The following is a 14200-nucleotide window of genomic DNA, read 5'->3' as shown; positions in this document are numbered from 1 at the left end:
TCATAAAAGTTATATTTTATGATAGTACTTATTGAAACGAATTCAAAAAGATCTCACATGAATATATTTTTCCTTACATATTATTTACAAAAGATGGTCAAAGGAAGGATGATGAATAGTGTAAAAGTCAAAGCGTGTCAAATAAAAAAGAACGGAGGAAGTATGTAATATATCAATGGATTATTGGAACTCAATGAATATATACATACTAAGCCCAATAGTAAGTCTAAACAACCTTGCATTGGAATCTTGAAGAAAACTCGTGGCATCTTTAAAAAGCCTAAACAATACCAAAGCTTGTTCTTAACCAAACAAGTGTAAAATATATCATCCGTACACGGAAAAAAAAGCAACATATATAGAGTCAATATATGGCAAACCACACAAGGAAACATAACATATGAAAAAGGCAGTTCCTAGCACTTAGTTGGAACGATGCGAAATAACATAATAGGTTCTTAATACACAGATTTCATTGAAAACTAACTCAAATTAGATCGTCCATCTCAATGAAATGATTACACCAGTCGGGAATGTGGGTAGACGTATCAGACAAATCGCCCCAATCAATATTCTGGCCAGAAGTATCAGCCAAATCCCCCAATCCGTTGAATATATCGCCCACATCCCCAGCATCCTCAATGAAATACTTCAAAAGCCTGTCCACTTCGTCCTCTGTCATTCCAACAGCATCGGAAGCAAAACCCACAGCAGTAGGAGAAGCACTCGCAAATCCCACAGAAGTTGCAACAACATTAGGCGCATCCACAGATACAGGATCATCATTTGGTATTCTTGCAGAAGTTGCATTGTTAAGTGGAGTACCCATAGAAGTAGCAGTAATGTATGGAGTACCCATAGAAGCTGCAATAGTACTTGGAGAAGCCACATTAGTAGCAGCAGCATCAGCAACGAGAGTACCAATTGGATAAGAAGCACTTGGAGCACTCACAGACGAAGTTAAAACAGAACCATCAGGGCTATCAGCAACACCACCACAACCCGTATCATGCAGCACAAGTCCAGATTCTCTCTCTGGCACATTAGTATCATCGGTGTCGCTGTCCCATTCTTCTTCCACAAATCGAGCCCCATAATCTTCCCCATTCTTTGGACCTAACCCACTTTTTTCAAATATTTTACAAATGACATATGAATCTTGTGGCACACCTTTGTCGGCAAGCATTTTGTCATCCAACCTAAACTCATGCATTACCCAATTAGTCCTTTCCCCTTTCGGAGCCTTCCCTCTATAAAATACCAAAGTTTTAATCTTTCCCACAGGACGAGAAGCATACATTGCAGTCCTATCATTCCCTGTTGACTTCCAATATCCCCATTCAGTAGCCCTATTGGCCTTACCTCCATTAGGGTATCTCTTTACTCGAGGGCAGAAGAAATACCAGTTCAGATCCTTCGTTTTAATACATGCCATCGCAGGAAGATCCCACGGGGCAAACCTATACACATCAACCTCAGAAATCATCTGGGGACCCAGAAATTTACCCAAAACCTTCCTCTTCAAATAAAACATGAACAACTCCTCATCCGTGGGGCGAAATCGAAACCCCGGCGGACAAGACTTACTTCCTAACAATCCTTCCATAATTCAACACTAGCAAAAGTCCCCTTTCTTATATTAAGATCAATCTACTTTCGAAACCAGACGGTTTCTTTTTATTAATCAATCTATTTTCCACAACCACTAGTAATTCAGAGGCTCAAGAGCAAGAGCAATTGCAATATGCAACACAATAACCAAGCAAGAGATCAAAGATCGTAACAATAATCAAAGGAGAGAAGAGAGATCAGAGATGAACAACTCACTCTCCGATGATTAAGTCAACAGCAAATAATTACGAACCCCACCACCAACGTACTCTCTTGAAGAATGAACAATCAAACAAAAGAATCCACAAATTTTTCTTCTTCAGATTGATAATAGACATGGATACCTGGAATTTTCACGATCAACATATTCAATCATCAACAAAGATCACAACTTCCGCTCAGAAAATCCCCAAAAAAAAATCAACAAAAACAACGCCGGTCAAAATTTGACTCGATCATCAATCAAAATCGAAAAATCACATAAACTTCATTTTTCACAATAATATCAACGTAATTTACAATAGAACAATTCAAACCAACAGATCAATAATCAATCTTAGACGACCCTAATTTGACAATACGTACTAATAAATCAACGACAAACCCTAGATTGAGATAATGATATATTCAACGATTAAAAATAAGGTAAAACAAAAAAAGAACAAGATGCTACCTCAAAGCTAGTCGAATGGAGAAGAGAGAAAATTCTCAGAAATCGTACGAGGAATTGAGAATACGAGCTTCAATAGAGGAGAGAGAAAACATGAGACTGCTGCGTAAAATTGAAGCTCCGGTGAGAATAAAAGGAATATATATGGGGACGCATCAACTATCAACCGTTGATCTAAATGATATTGACGGTCATAATGGGTCTTGTTTACGGTTTTAAGTATTGAAAGTTTATTCCCTCAAAAAAAAAAAAAAAAAAAAAAGTATTGAAAGTTTATCTACTACGAGATCGTAGATTCGTAGGCCAAAGTGGACTCAAAAAAATACGAGAGATTTGTTATACCTGGGTGCACCGTACATCTATGAACATTTTATTCTCATTTTTTATGATTGTTTTTCAATTATCCATCAAACGAAGAGCAAAACTAAGCCTGGGTTATTTAGGTGTACGGTCTCATTATATATTTTATTAATATCACGTTTTTATAATGTTTACATGGGTTGATGTATATAGACGTTTTAACATGCATTTTGGAGACCGTGCACAGTCAAATATAGAGCCAAAAAAAGGTGGGGGGACAGAGGGAGTAACTATCTAGATTGTCATACCACAAGACAGGTTACATTTTCGTGTGAAAATACCGAGGTGTTTGGTTGGAGGGATGGAAATAAGAGGGATGTATAAGAAAGGTGGATAATGATAAATTGATAGTGGGATAAGGATAAATAATTTTTTATCCCATGTTTGGTAAGTATGGAAAACAAATTAGAAATAAGTAATAAATTTATAAAAATATTCTTACTAACTCCCACCCTTTCTCCTTACCCTTTCAATTTCAATAAAGGTATTTTGGTCTTTTAAAACTCATTTCTTATCCCTTTCCCTTATACCACCCCTCTTAGTTATAGAAATGAAGGGATAAGTGGGTGTTTTTATCCCTATCCCTTACCCTCTTATAATCCCATCCCTCTAAACAAACACTATATTTCTTCTATCTTTTTTGTTTGTTTTTTTTTATCCTTGTCCCACCCCTTTTATCCCCCTAAACAAACACTCTCTACAAGTTAATCAATGAAGAAAACAAAATATGTTTATCATAATACTGTAGCTCATTATTACAAGAACGCAAGATTAACATAGCTCGTTGTACACTTGTACTAATATATCAACTAAGGCTCACAGGAGTTCCCTATAGATGTCATTAAAGATTAAGGGTGATGTGAATAAGAAAATATTCCAAACTAAAATTAGTAGAAGAATTCATTTTGTGATAGTGCAAAGTTTAAAAAATGGCTTGTTACTTATTCAAGGATGGAGGTGATACATAAAAGAGTACGTCTCAATTCAAAGTTTCAAGTGATGACAAAACAAAAACTCGTAAGAAATTGAATTTTTTTTTTTTTTTTTGGGTAAGTGTAAGAAATTGAAATTTATACATTGGTACAGTTGAGGTGAGGCATAAAAAACACAGTCGGATACTTGATAACGAAAGACAATTTTAGCAAATGGACTACTACTCTACTACCAAGGTTCAAGAAATTAAGAATGCAACATGACAAGGAAGAATAGCTTTTGTGGTTAGTCGCAAATTCATGCATTGGGAGTTTTCAGCCGAGATCCAACTCCCGTTCTTCTCACCTAAATTTGACAACTTCAACTAATGACCCTTATCCAACCAAGAGTAGCAATGACATACAAAAACAGATTAAAATCGATATCAATGAGAATCAACCAAAGTAAAGTAATACAAAATGATAGACGCGCATTAAAAAGAGCAAACTATTCATTTAAGTTGTTTCTTCTGATGCTTCAGTATTGACTCTGGCATCATCTCTCAATGAAAAATGTAATTATCAAAAATTTTGATGAATACAAAATGTGGTTTCAAGTCATGCTAGTCTGAGTAAAGCTCGCTATATCCTGTAATATAGCAACTGCAAGAAATCAACAATGAATGTATCAGGGTGTATACTATCTTCTACAAATCTGTGACAGTGATGAGGAAATGGATCCAAATCGTTCTCGACTATTATTTTCCATTTGTGGCAGAAAAATCTGGAGAAGGGAAAACAAGAACAGATATCCAAAAGTTTCAAGTCCTTGTCCCCCCAGGTGGTCAGTGATGTATCCAAGCAATTTTCAAAATTGAACAGCAACTGCAACTAACAAGTGCCTAAAATTTACACGCCACGCCGACCATATGCAAGAATATGACCAATCATATTATTCACCTGAAAAAAAAAAAACAACAAAATGAGAAATTTTTGTCACATGAATTTCCATAACCAGTTTATGCTCAGAAATAAACTAAGCGGGTTGCATTCTTCAACTTCACAGTGTCCATTACTGGGGGCTTAGAACAGTCAGAAGTCCCTATATTGATACTCAGAGGTCATTTATACTTATATGAGAAAAGGAACCCTAGAAATGTCAGGAAACTGGTTGCCCCATGATGGGAGTTAACCTGGAGAATGTTTCAAGACTTTCAACTAATCCTCATCAACCATAATTTTGACTTCAGTTCTTGAGTAAGGGAGAAAATGCATTTTATAAACCTTATCCAACTTTGCTGTGTTTTAACCCACCCATACCACATAACAACCAAACATCCTCTGGTTAACAAGAGGTCATTAATTTGTCTGTCTCAGTCAATTTGAGATCATCCTTCTAATTTCTTAGCCGTATGTATCCCACCTATATATAGCCATAGAAGTCCTAAACTATATCCAAAAAGAAATGATAGAAAAGCGACATACATTATTTACGTTAGGTCATTTCACAAGAAATTTGCTAAAAATAAAACCCATAAACATAGTTTAGTAGCTAGGATTTTTGCATCTTCAAAAACCAAATAATCTTTGGCATTCTTGGTTAGAAGTATCATTAAGGATTTTATGGGAAATTTTCCAAATTAAATACACTAACTACTAGAGTGGCCGAATGAGTTTGAGAGGGACTACGAAAGAAACGTGGCTTATCATTCTGGAACGGAGTCTTCCTCTAAGTCGTTCTAATTATAAATTTCTGGTTACTGAACAGCTAGTACAAGCCAATGCGATATGGAGCTAGGAGCATTTAACATACAAATCAAGAGGCAGTTTTCCTATGCTTCTATGTCTGATTATCTGATTTGGTGATCAGCCCTTTGGCAGGCATATAATCAATAGACCCTAACTTCATGACAACAAACGTAAAATCCCACAATTAAAGTAATAAGTCAGCACTAACATACAATTATAACTTAGTCCCTGTGGCAGCTGTTTGCCTATGCAGCTCTTCAAAGAAAGTATTCTCATGCACTGATTTCACATCCAGCCAAGTTAGAGCTAATTTCTTTGATACACTCACATGGTAGAAAGAGTAATCATTAGAAAAGGCCAGACAAATTTGTTCAATAACACTATTGTTCGCTAGAAACTACTACACTATAATGTTGTCATCAACATATTACAATTAAAATAAAATAAACTCTTGATTGGAGTTAACAGTACCCTTAGAGAGAGACAATACCCAATTTAGAGAGGTGGAGTAGACCCGACAAAGGGGCATTTGTTTTGAGTAATTAGGAAAGGGTAAGGGAATCAAAAGAGTTCATTCCCACAGTGTTTGTCAGGTTCAGTTTATCATTCCCTTTTCTTCCTTCATCCCTCCTCCCCCCCCCCCCCCCACAAAAAAAAACCCCACCCCTGGGTTTTCGCTAACTCTCTCTCTCCTCTACCCACCATACTCACTTTGTCACTGACCACCACACGCACCCACACCACCATTGCACTCAATCACCCGCCATTCAATCCTTCCACCACCAAAAAAAAAAACCACCACCACAAAAGCCACCACATCCAGCTTAATAACCACCACCCACACGAGAACCCACCTAACTCCCCCCCCCCAACCATATACTCCCACAAAACTAGCCAGCCACCTTAATAAACCACCACCCATCCATCCAACTACCACAATTCCACAAAAGAGCACACCCAACACCGCATCCATCTTAAAAACCCACCACCCATCAAGAACCCATCTAATGCACCATGGAAAACACCCTCATGCCTTTAGGAAACCCACTCAAACACCAATTCAACCACCACCATAAATAAAAATTATAAAATAAATAAATAAGAGAGGATGAGAAATATCCCTTTTATCATTAATCATGGCTTTAAATGGTTAAATAACTTGACCATGAGTCATGACCTGATGTTTTAAAACCTTAGCGAGTGGCCTATGGCTAGTAGGATGTTAGTGAAAAGGAAGGATAGGCGGGCCAATGGTTTCATTGTGAGTAGAGTAGTGGTGGAGGCTGTAGAGCTGAGAGATGCTTGAGGATTAGCGAATGAAAGGAAAGGTGGAGTAGAAAAATAAAACCAAAATTACACCTTAAATCAAAGGGTTTTTACTTTCCTTTCAGCTTCTAGCCCTTCCTTGACTTCATTCCATTAACCCACGTGCAAACCAAATGCACCATAAGGTTGGTTTCCTAAAAAAAAAAAAATCCATCCCTGTCTATCGCTTCATGGCCTTCATCAATAACCGCTAGGAGGGTGAAACAACCAGAGTCATATATCAGGACCGAATGACCAGTAAGCATTATACAGCAAATTTTACAAACACAGCTAATCTACATCAATTACTGACTTGTCATTTTATTCTAGAATTGTCATATCTACCACTAGACACAATATAAGAATAGCTGCATGCATTTGGACCTCCCCAACTCTACCAATAGTGAATTCCATTAGTATAGTAGCCTTTCCAACAACACTGCTATTCATTGGTTAATTTTCTAATTCTCGTAAGATCAATACCTTCAATTCAAAACATTAAATTTCATAGCTAATCTTGTCTCACTTCTCTAAATCCGGTTTCCACCTTAATTATAGTGCACTTTAGTTTGAAGTCATATCACAAAACAGAGAAACTTCTTGAGCTAACTCCCCACAATAAATATCCAACCCACAACATTTATGAATGCTTTTGGGACCTTTGTCCAAATAAATAAATAGGTACTCACCCTAACCTTTCGAAGGAAGCCTAGACTAAACTCAGAAACGAAGTAAACTTAAACCTGTAATGAATATGAATACTGATTAGTGCCAAGAAGAAGAAAGTGAAGAGGCAATGTCTTCAACCATAATACCTCTCCTTATACGCCCATTCCACCTCATTCATTCACGATTAGCAACATAAATTTTGGGGGGAATCTATCTTTCTTTTTCTCTCTTTTTTTTTTTTGGGGGGGGGGGTATCTTTGTTGAGAAAGATAGATTTGAGCAAGATTGCATTACAGAGGCAATTTACATTCACCCTCCCCCATGCATAAAAGATAAAACCTACACTCTATTAGCCTACTACATGTATGCATAAGCTTTTATAGATGATGAATGGCAACAAATGAATGTGCTTTCATGTAAGATAGAGCTTAATCGTTTAAGAGAGCAGTTGACTAAAGATTGGAAAAGGGTTGAAGCTGTAGATGTTTATTGGGATGTAGAAAAAAATATATCAACATGTCGTAGCTGATTTACCTGCCAATACTTGGAAACACAACGATCAATGCAACTATTTTCACCAAGATTGAGATCGCCTTCCTTGTACCTGAACAAAATATAGAACAGTTTAATTTGTCATAGATTAAGGCAACTCCAATTGGGAAACTTAAGAACTCCATAACAGAAAAAATGTCTAGAATTTTTTTTGTTTGTACATATACCTTTTCTCAACACATTTATTGAAGCAATTATGGGTAAGCCTGGATCAGAAACAAGAATATGTCAAACAAGAAGCATAGCAATAACAATTATAAGCTAAAGTAACAAAAATATATGCTGGGGTGCATGACACAAAGAGTCAAAGACTAAGGCAATAAGCACCAATGATGGCTACATGCCTACATAATAAGAAAAGCCATATTGTTCTTTGACAAGGCCGCCTCTATAATATTTGAGCCAGGTAACCATTTGTAAATGTCGAGAATATAATAGGTACACTATAACTAATGACTTTGATTTTTAGAAAAGGTAAGGAAAAGAAGAGTAAAGTGATTTCCAAGTATATAAAATCAAGTGTGACATACTTGTTGAACAGTTCTACTCGATGTTCCATCTCACCTATTGCTGTGCCAATGATCTACACAAGCGTAGAGAGTGAGTAAATATTATGTATAAGCAATTAACAAAATACTAACTAAAGAAAACCCATAATAAAATTGACAATTCCTCATAACAATTACACATGCTTGAAATAACATCCCTTGCTTATCATTATTGTAAACAGGAAACGCCTTCCTTTCTTTTTTACCCATTCAGGCAGGCAATTGGGTCAGTGCCAAACCCAAACAGTTTATTTGCCATGACTAAATAACTTACAAAGAAAGTAACCCCCATCCCCAAATCAAATACTCGCTGTCCCTTAATGTTTGCCCCAATTTCTTTTATAGACCGTCCCTTTAAGTTTGCTTCATACTTTACCCTCACACCAACTACATTGGTCCCACCACTTTTCTCTCTCATCAAATTTTCCCCACCAAAAATTAAATAGTGACTTAGCCCCAAAGGAGCAAACAAAAGGGATGGAGGGAGTAAAATATCTACTATGTTCTCCTATGATTGTTATATTCGATATCAAAACAAACAATAGCCAGAAAAGTAGCGCACCTTTTGCTTATGCAAGGCAAGTTTAGGGTCGTCCATCTTGACCTAGAATTCCAGAATCCAGATAGTTTTCACCAATATTAGCTTGTTACAAAATATGTAAATAAAAGCTATGGGCATAAACAAAGAACCTCTTGCTCCTCAACAGTAGAAGGGACATTGCTGTTGGCCAATTCAGCCTGTAAAGCCATAACAAATCCATCAGAGAGAAACCAAAATCTAATTACTATGACCAAAACAGAAGGTAGTAAGAAAAAGTAGCATACCATTTCTTTATCCAAAGCAAGTTTATGATCGTCCGTTAAAATCTGAAATTCAGATAATCTTCACAAAGGTTAGCTTGCTACAAAAATATGTTAATAAGAGCAAGGGAAAATGCCAAAAACCAATGTACCTCTTGCTTCTCAACAGTAGGAGGGGCATTGCTGCTGGCCATTATGACCTGTAAAGCCAGAACAAATCGATAAGAGAAATTGATTCCTATTATTTCTCACCAATTCACCAAATAGGGGTAACTAACATAAGCAAGCACTCATTATCTTAGAGACAAAAAGAATTGACTAATGTCACCCCAAAAATATGCAACCAAAGACTTCCTTATTTCATAGCTCTGTACATATACTAAGTTGCTTGAAATGACTAATGACATTTCCTCTCCCTCCTTCCCACTCCTTCCCGGATAAGAAGACCACCACATTATTCATCCAGAAATATTAGCAACTGCTTATTACTACAGCAGAGTATTATAAGGTGCTGAAAAAACATGAAAGAATGATAAGGTATTCTTGCACATTTATACAAATTTTCTACCAGCAAAAAAGTTTTCATTCTCATTTTTCATGATACATTACCAGCTACTTAGTTTGGATCAAAATAAACAAGTCCCTTTACTATCATTTCACAAACTTCAACTGTTTGAACAACTAGTTTACCAAACAATGTCTATAAAACCAAGTTAACTAGTATATTTTTCCGAGCTTTCCGATCATATTGCCTACCAAAGAACATTTAGGTTTCAATAACGAGCAATCTTCAGTCCAACAAGTACCACTAATGTTTACGGTAAAAATTAACTTTTAAATACAAATACGACGAAACTATAGTACGGAAGTAATGTATGATGGGGGAATCGAGAATTCGAGAAATAACAAAACAAGTTCACCCTAAATACATTACTCTCTCCAGAGTCTTCCAGACTCCAATCAAAATAACAAAACAATCACAAGTTCAAGATTCTTTTGACAGAAATTTCATCATAAAAACATAAATACACAAATCATACTAAGTTATAACAAAGAATGTTCAATGTTCATATATAGGTCTCATAAAAACACACATAATTCAAGAATCCCAGAAAGGAGAAAATTATCATTTGCATAGTTCCTTCCTGCTTTTAATTGAAAGGTTCTGCAATACACCAGCAACCAAATTTAACTCAAATTCTTCAAACATAAGAATATGAATAGCAAAATTCTAACCTAAGAAAAGTTAAATTATAACAAATAGTAATCAGTCCACCCTAAATTGAATCAAATTAACAATTAACACTACAATGTGAAATCGATATTCGACGATTAATAGAAAAAGGGAAGAAAAATCTTACCTGAAAAAGTTGCTTCAATGGAGGTGAGAGAGCTCAGAAACTGCTTCAATGGAGAAATAATGTTTGTTCTTCTGTATTTTCAGTGAGTATTGTCTAGCGGCTGCTCAATGAAGTATGCTGTATACACATACGTAGTGTACAACAAGACAGTCTTTTTAAAATGGCCGGGTTTCCACTAAATTCTCGCTAGCCCAATTTTTAGTAGTGTTCGGCATCACCGCATTTACAATTAGACTTGTTAATTCGGGTTCACGGGTCGAGTTATGTTTAGATTTCACAAGTCGTTTGGGTCATTATAAAATATGATAAATATAAAGTATTAAATAGGTCAGATCGGGTTGATTTTGGGTCGGGCTTAGGATTCTCTTTCATAGACTCGGATTTGGTTCTGGTCAGGTCAGGTTATTAGATCGGGTCAGGAATTAGGACTATTCAAAATGGATGGTTATATCCCTTGTAAGTTGTAAGTTTAATTTGTCACATCATTATTCCCAAACTTATTTAATTCAAGCTAATAAATGAATGCCACAAAAAGTTCTTTATAGTTACTAAAGTTCTTTATAGTTACTAAACATAATTCAAGTTTCTCAACATAAATAACAAACTACGGACTATGTTTTTCAAATGATAAATTCGTAAATATAAATATTTTTTTACGACATTAAGTCTTCTAGGAGTAAATAAGTCCAAAATAAATACTTTTCTCTTGGTTATGTATAGCAAATTAGCAATACACCACCCTTGTAGGGTATATATATACGTAGTATATAGTATATCTTGTTGACTAAAATTTCCTAAATACAAATTATTGATCAGTAACTAGCTAGTATTTCCTTGTGGATTAGTTCTCTTCATCTACAACTGGGGACATAGAGACTAAGTAAGGCTCTATTGTCAATAAAATCTAGTAATAACACTGCCAGTGGCAGATCCAAGAATTATACCTAGGGGGTTTGAACTTCATCAAACACCTGACGTCTGAATACACGGATATAAATCGGGTATTCAAGTATAAAATAGAGTGTTCAAATAAATACCAATACACAACAAAATAAGTCCAAATTCTAATAAAAATACAAAATAAAATGATCCGATACAATAATACATAACTTTAATTAAATGTCAAAATGCAATACATAAAAAAGATGCAAATTACAAAAGCATTCTTCGAGTTTTCATACTTTAAAAACGTTCCAATACATCATTGTCACTAACGTTAGCAAAAAGATCTCTTTCAAGAAATGTGACTACAATAATCAGTACTACACTACTCTACTGCCCATTTAACAGTTAACAATACAACAAAACAATCAACATATTAACAATTAAGAAATTGAAACACTCAAAAACAGATTATTCATTATTAGATTAACAATATACAAATGAAAAACAATATACAATTTAAACAGATTTAAACATTTAACACTACATCAATTAGCAAATTAACACTTAAAAGAAAAAAGATTAACAATCTACAATTTAAACAAGTAAAAATCATGTTAAAATATTTAAGAAATTGAAAAAAAAAAAAAAAAAAAAAAAGGAGAGAGAGAGAAGGAGACTGTCAGCAGGGTCGTTACCTAGGGGAGTAGCCTAGGTGGCGGTGATGCTGCAGCAGCCAGCAGGGTCATGCCGTCGTGGACTCAAACCCATTTTTTTTTTGTTTTTTATATAGTTTTTCTATTTTTTTCTTTTTAAATACTATTCCTATTTTTTTTCCAGATCTAACGGGGTTCAGTTGAAACCCCACTGGATCCGCCTCTGAACACTGCATCTTATATAATGCCATCTAATTAGATAAAGATAATACAAGATAAATTCATAAAAGAAAATATAAAGACTAATAAGAGAACTCATTCTCAAAGTAACCCTACTGTAGAATTAATCCCTTAATGGTTGAAAGGTGCAATCTTCCTCACCAGATCAGACCAATTAAATTTGACATGTTTGCCATCAGCTAACTTAACAAGCAAGTAAGTTTTTACGCGGAAACTTCTAGCATAGTTCATGAGATAACAAGCTAAGTCAACCACCAATACCGGTGGTGAGCTTTGAATAATATGCAAGTCGATGGTATTTTAATCAAGATGTCAACCTGTCACATAATGTAAGATCAACCTCCAACATGCATATATAGTTCTAACTAACAGTTCTAAGTTCACAACACAACACATACACAAATCACACTTTAGCTTAATACCTCTGGGATATTTCACATCGATTAGGTACGAAATTATAGACTTTTACCTTTAATTACTTTTGTTTTAATCGTAGTTTGTTTATGTAATTACTTTTTAAAGCTTGCATTTTCTCCCATTAAAAAATTGATAAACAATTCACGTACTAAAATGTTGAAGGAATAGAAATTTCGTATGCATACGAATATAATGTATTCATTTGAATAAATAGATGTCCATCTTTGTATACCAATTTAATGATTATAATTATTAGCTACAACTTCTAAGCCGATTATTATGGAGTAATTAACATGTAAATATCAATCTTGTTGAAATGTTGCGTAAACTACGTAGTTTTTATTGTATCATACTATCATATATGATCATAATTTTGTAATATGTTAAAATATTGGGAGGTAGAGAACTTAATTAGTGATTTAAACTAACCTCATAAAACAATGATAGCGATAATTATTTGATCAAGAAGAACAATTTATTAACAAAATGAATTTAGACGTACTGTGAGGTGACCCCTTTGGTTGGAAGACTATTGCTTTCGGACAATGTGAGTATTTTATGATGAGAGATATAGAGTGTAAATAACATCTGAAAACAAAGATTGGGAAGATTTTATACTTAAAGTTATTTTCAGAATTTACGTCTTAGAAAAGTCATAAACACACATCGTACGAATTAGTATTAATTTATTAATGGAGTATTTATTTGATGTATTGATGTCTCATGCCAAGAGTACATACTGAAATTATTGAAATTTAAAAATAAAAAACAAAAAAAAGAAAATTTGTCAAGAATAGGTCAACTTTTGCGGGGTTAGCTCAAAATAAGCCAATCTTTCAATTAATTCAAAATAAGTCGACCTTTATAGATATCTTTTCAAAATGAGTCAAAACCTGTTAGACCAGAAATTAATTGATAGTTAAGGTAAATTACGTCACGTGTCATTGTGTGCTTGGTTCTTTTGTTAAAAAAATAACTAAGATTAATTATTTAGTAATTAACAATTAATTCAATTTTTTTTTGAGGAAAACAATTAATTATTAAATAATTATATCAAAAAAATAAAATAAACAAATAAACTAAAAAAAAACCAGCCACCCCCCACCACTGACCACTGCCAGCCCCTCTCCCTGCTAGCGACCGGCGGCCAGAATTCTTCCCCGGCGTCGAAGGCGACTCCATCCCATCCCTTTCTCATTCCCGTTCCCCCTTCCCCCTCTTGGAAACACGAAACCCAAACCCGTTTAGGGTTTTTTAATTTTAATTATAATGGGCAAAGGGGAAGGTCAGGGTTGGGTTGGGGGAAACGGGAATGAGGAAAAGAAGAAGGGAGAGGTGAGGTCGCCGGTGCCTGGGAAGGGAGGTGGTCTCCGGCGCCGAGGGAGGGAGGTGGTTACCAGCCTCTGGCCGCCGGCGGTTGGCAAGAGGGCTGGCAGTGGTGGCCTAGTGGGAGGGGGTTGAGTTATTT

At 35.3% G+C, this 14200-nt stretch overlaps 2 protein-coding genes across 3 annotated transcripts; both read right to left on the bottom strand.

Annotated features, from left to right (window-relative positions):
• Window positions 1–209: 209 nt before the first annotated feature.
• LOC110731395 (NAC domain-containing protein 82-like) lies at window positions 210–2611 on the bottom strand. Its single transcript, XM_021911261.1, has 2 exons — window positions 2285–2611; window positions 210–1955 (listed from the first exon to the last, which is right to left on the bottom strand). Exon 2 carries the CDS (start codon window positions 1604–1606, stop codon window positions 488–490), a length of 1119 nt encoding a protein of 372 aa, XP_021766953.1. The 5' UTR covers window positions 1607–1955; window positions 2285–2611; the 3' UTR covers window positions 210–487.
• A 1363-nt stretch (window positions 2612–3974) lies between these two features.
• Window positions 3975–10692, bottom strand: LOC110731382 (mitochondrial import inner membrane translocase subunit TIM10-like). 2 transcript variants are annotated; one of them, XM_021911243.1, is made up of 9 exons: window positions 10538–10692; window positions 9329–9376; window positions 9201–9258; window positions 9066–9113; window positions 8938–8979; window positions 8358–8410; window positions 7995–8033; window positions 7810–7879; window positions 3975–4512 (listed from the first exon to the last, which is right to left on the bottom strand). In XM_021911243.1, the coding sequence occupies exons 2-9, from the start codon at window positions 9355–9357 to the stop codon at window positions 4462–4464; spliced, it is 390 nt and encodes a 129-aa protein (XP_021766935.1). In that variant the 5' UTR covers window positions 9358–9376; window positions 10538–10692; the 3' UTR covers window positions 3975–4461. The 2 variants fall into 2 exon arrangements, with proteins under 2 accessions (XP_021766935.1, XP_021766942.1); XM_021911250.1 differs by having other exon boundaries at window positions 9201–9242.
• Window positions 10693–14200: the final 3508 nt, after the last annotated feature.

This window comes from Chenopodium quinoa, unplaced genomic scaffold, assembly GCF_001683475.1.
Source record: "Chenopodium quinoa cultivar QQ74 unplaced genomic scaffold, ASM168347v1, whole genome shotgun sequence".
NCBI lineage: Eukaryota > Viridiplantae > Streptophyta > Magnoliopsida > Caryophyllales > Amaranthaceae > Chenopodium > Chenopodium quinoa.
The sequence above is the reverse complement of the archived record's forward strand: the minus strand, read 5'-3'. Positions and strand labels throughout refer to the sequence as shown.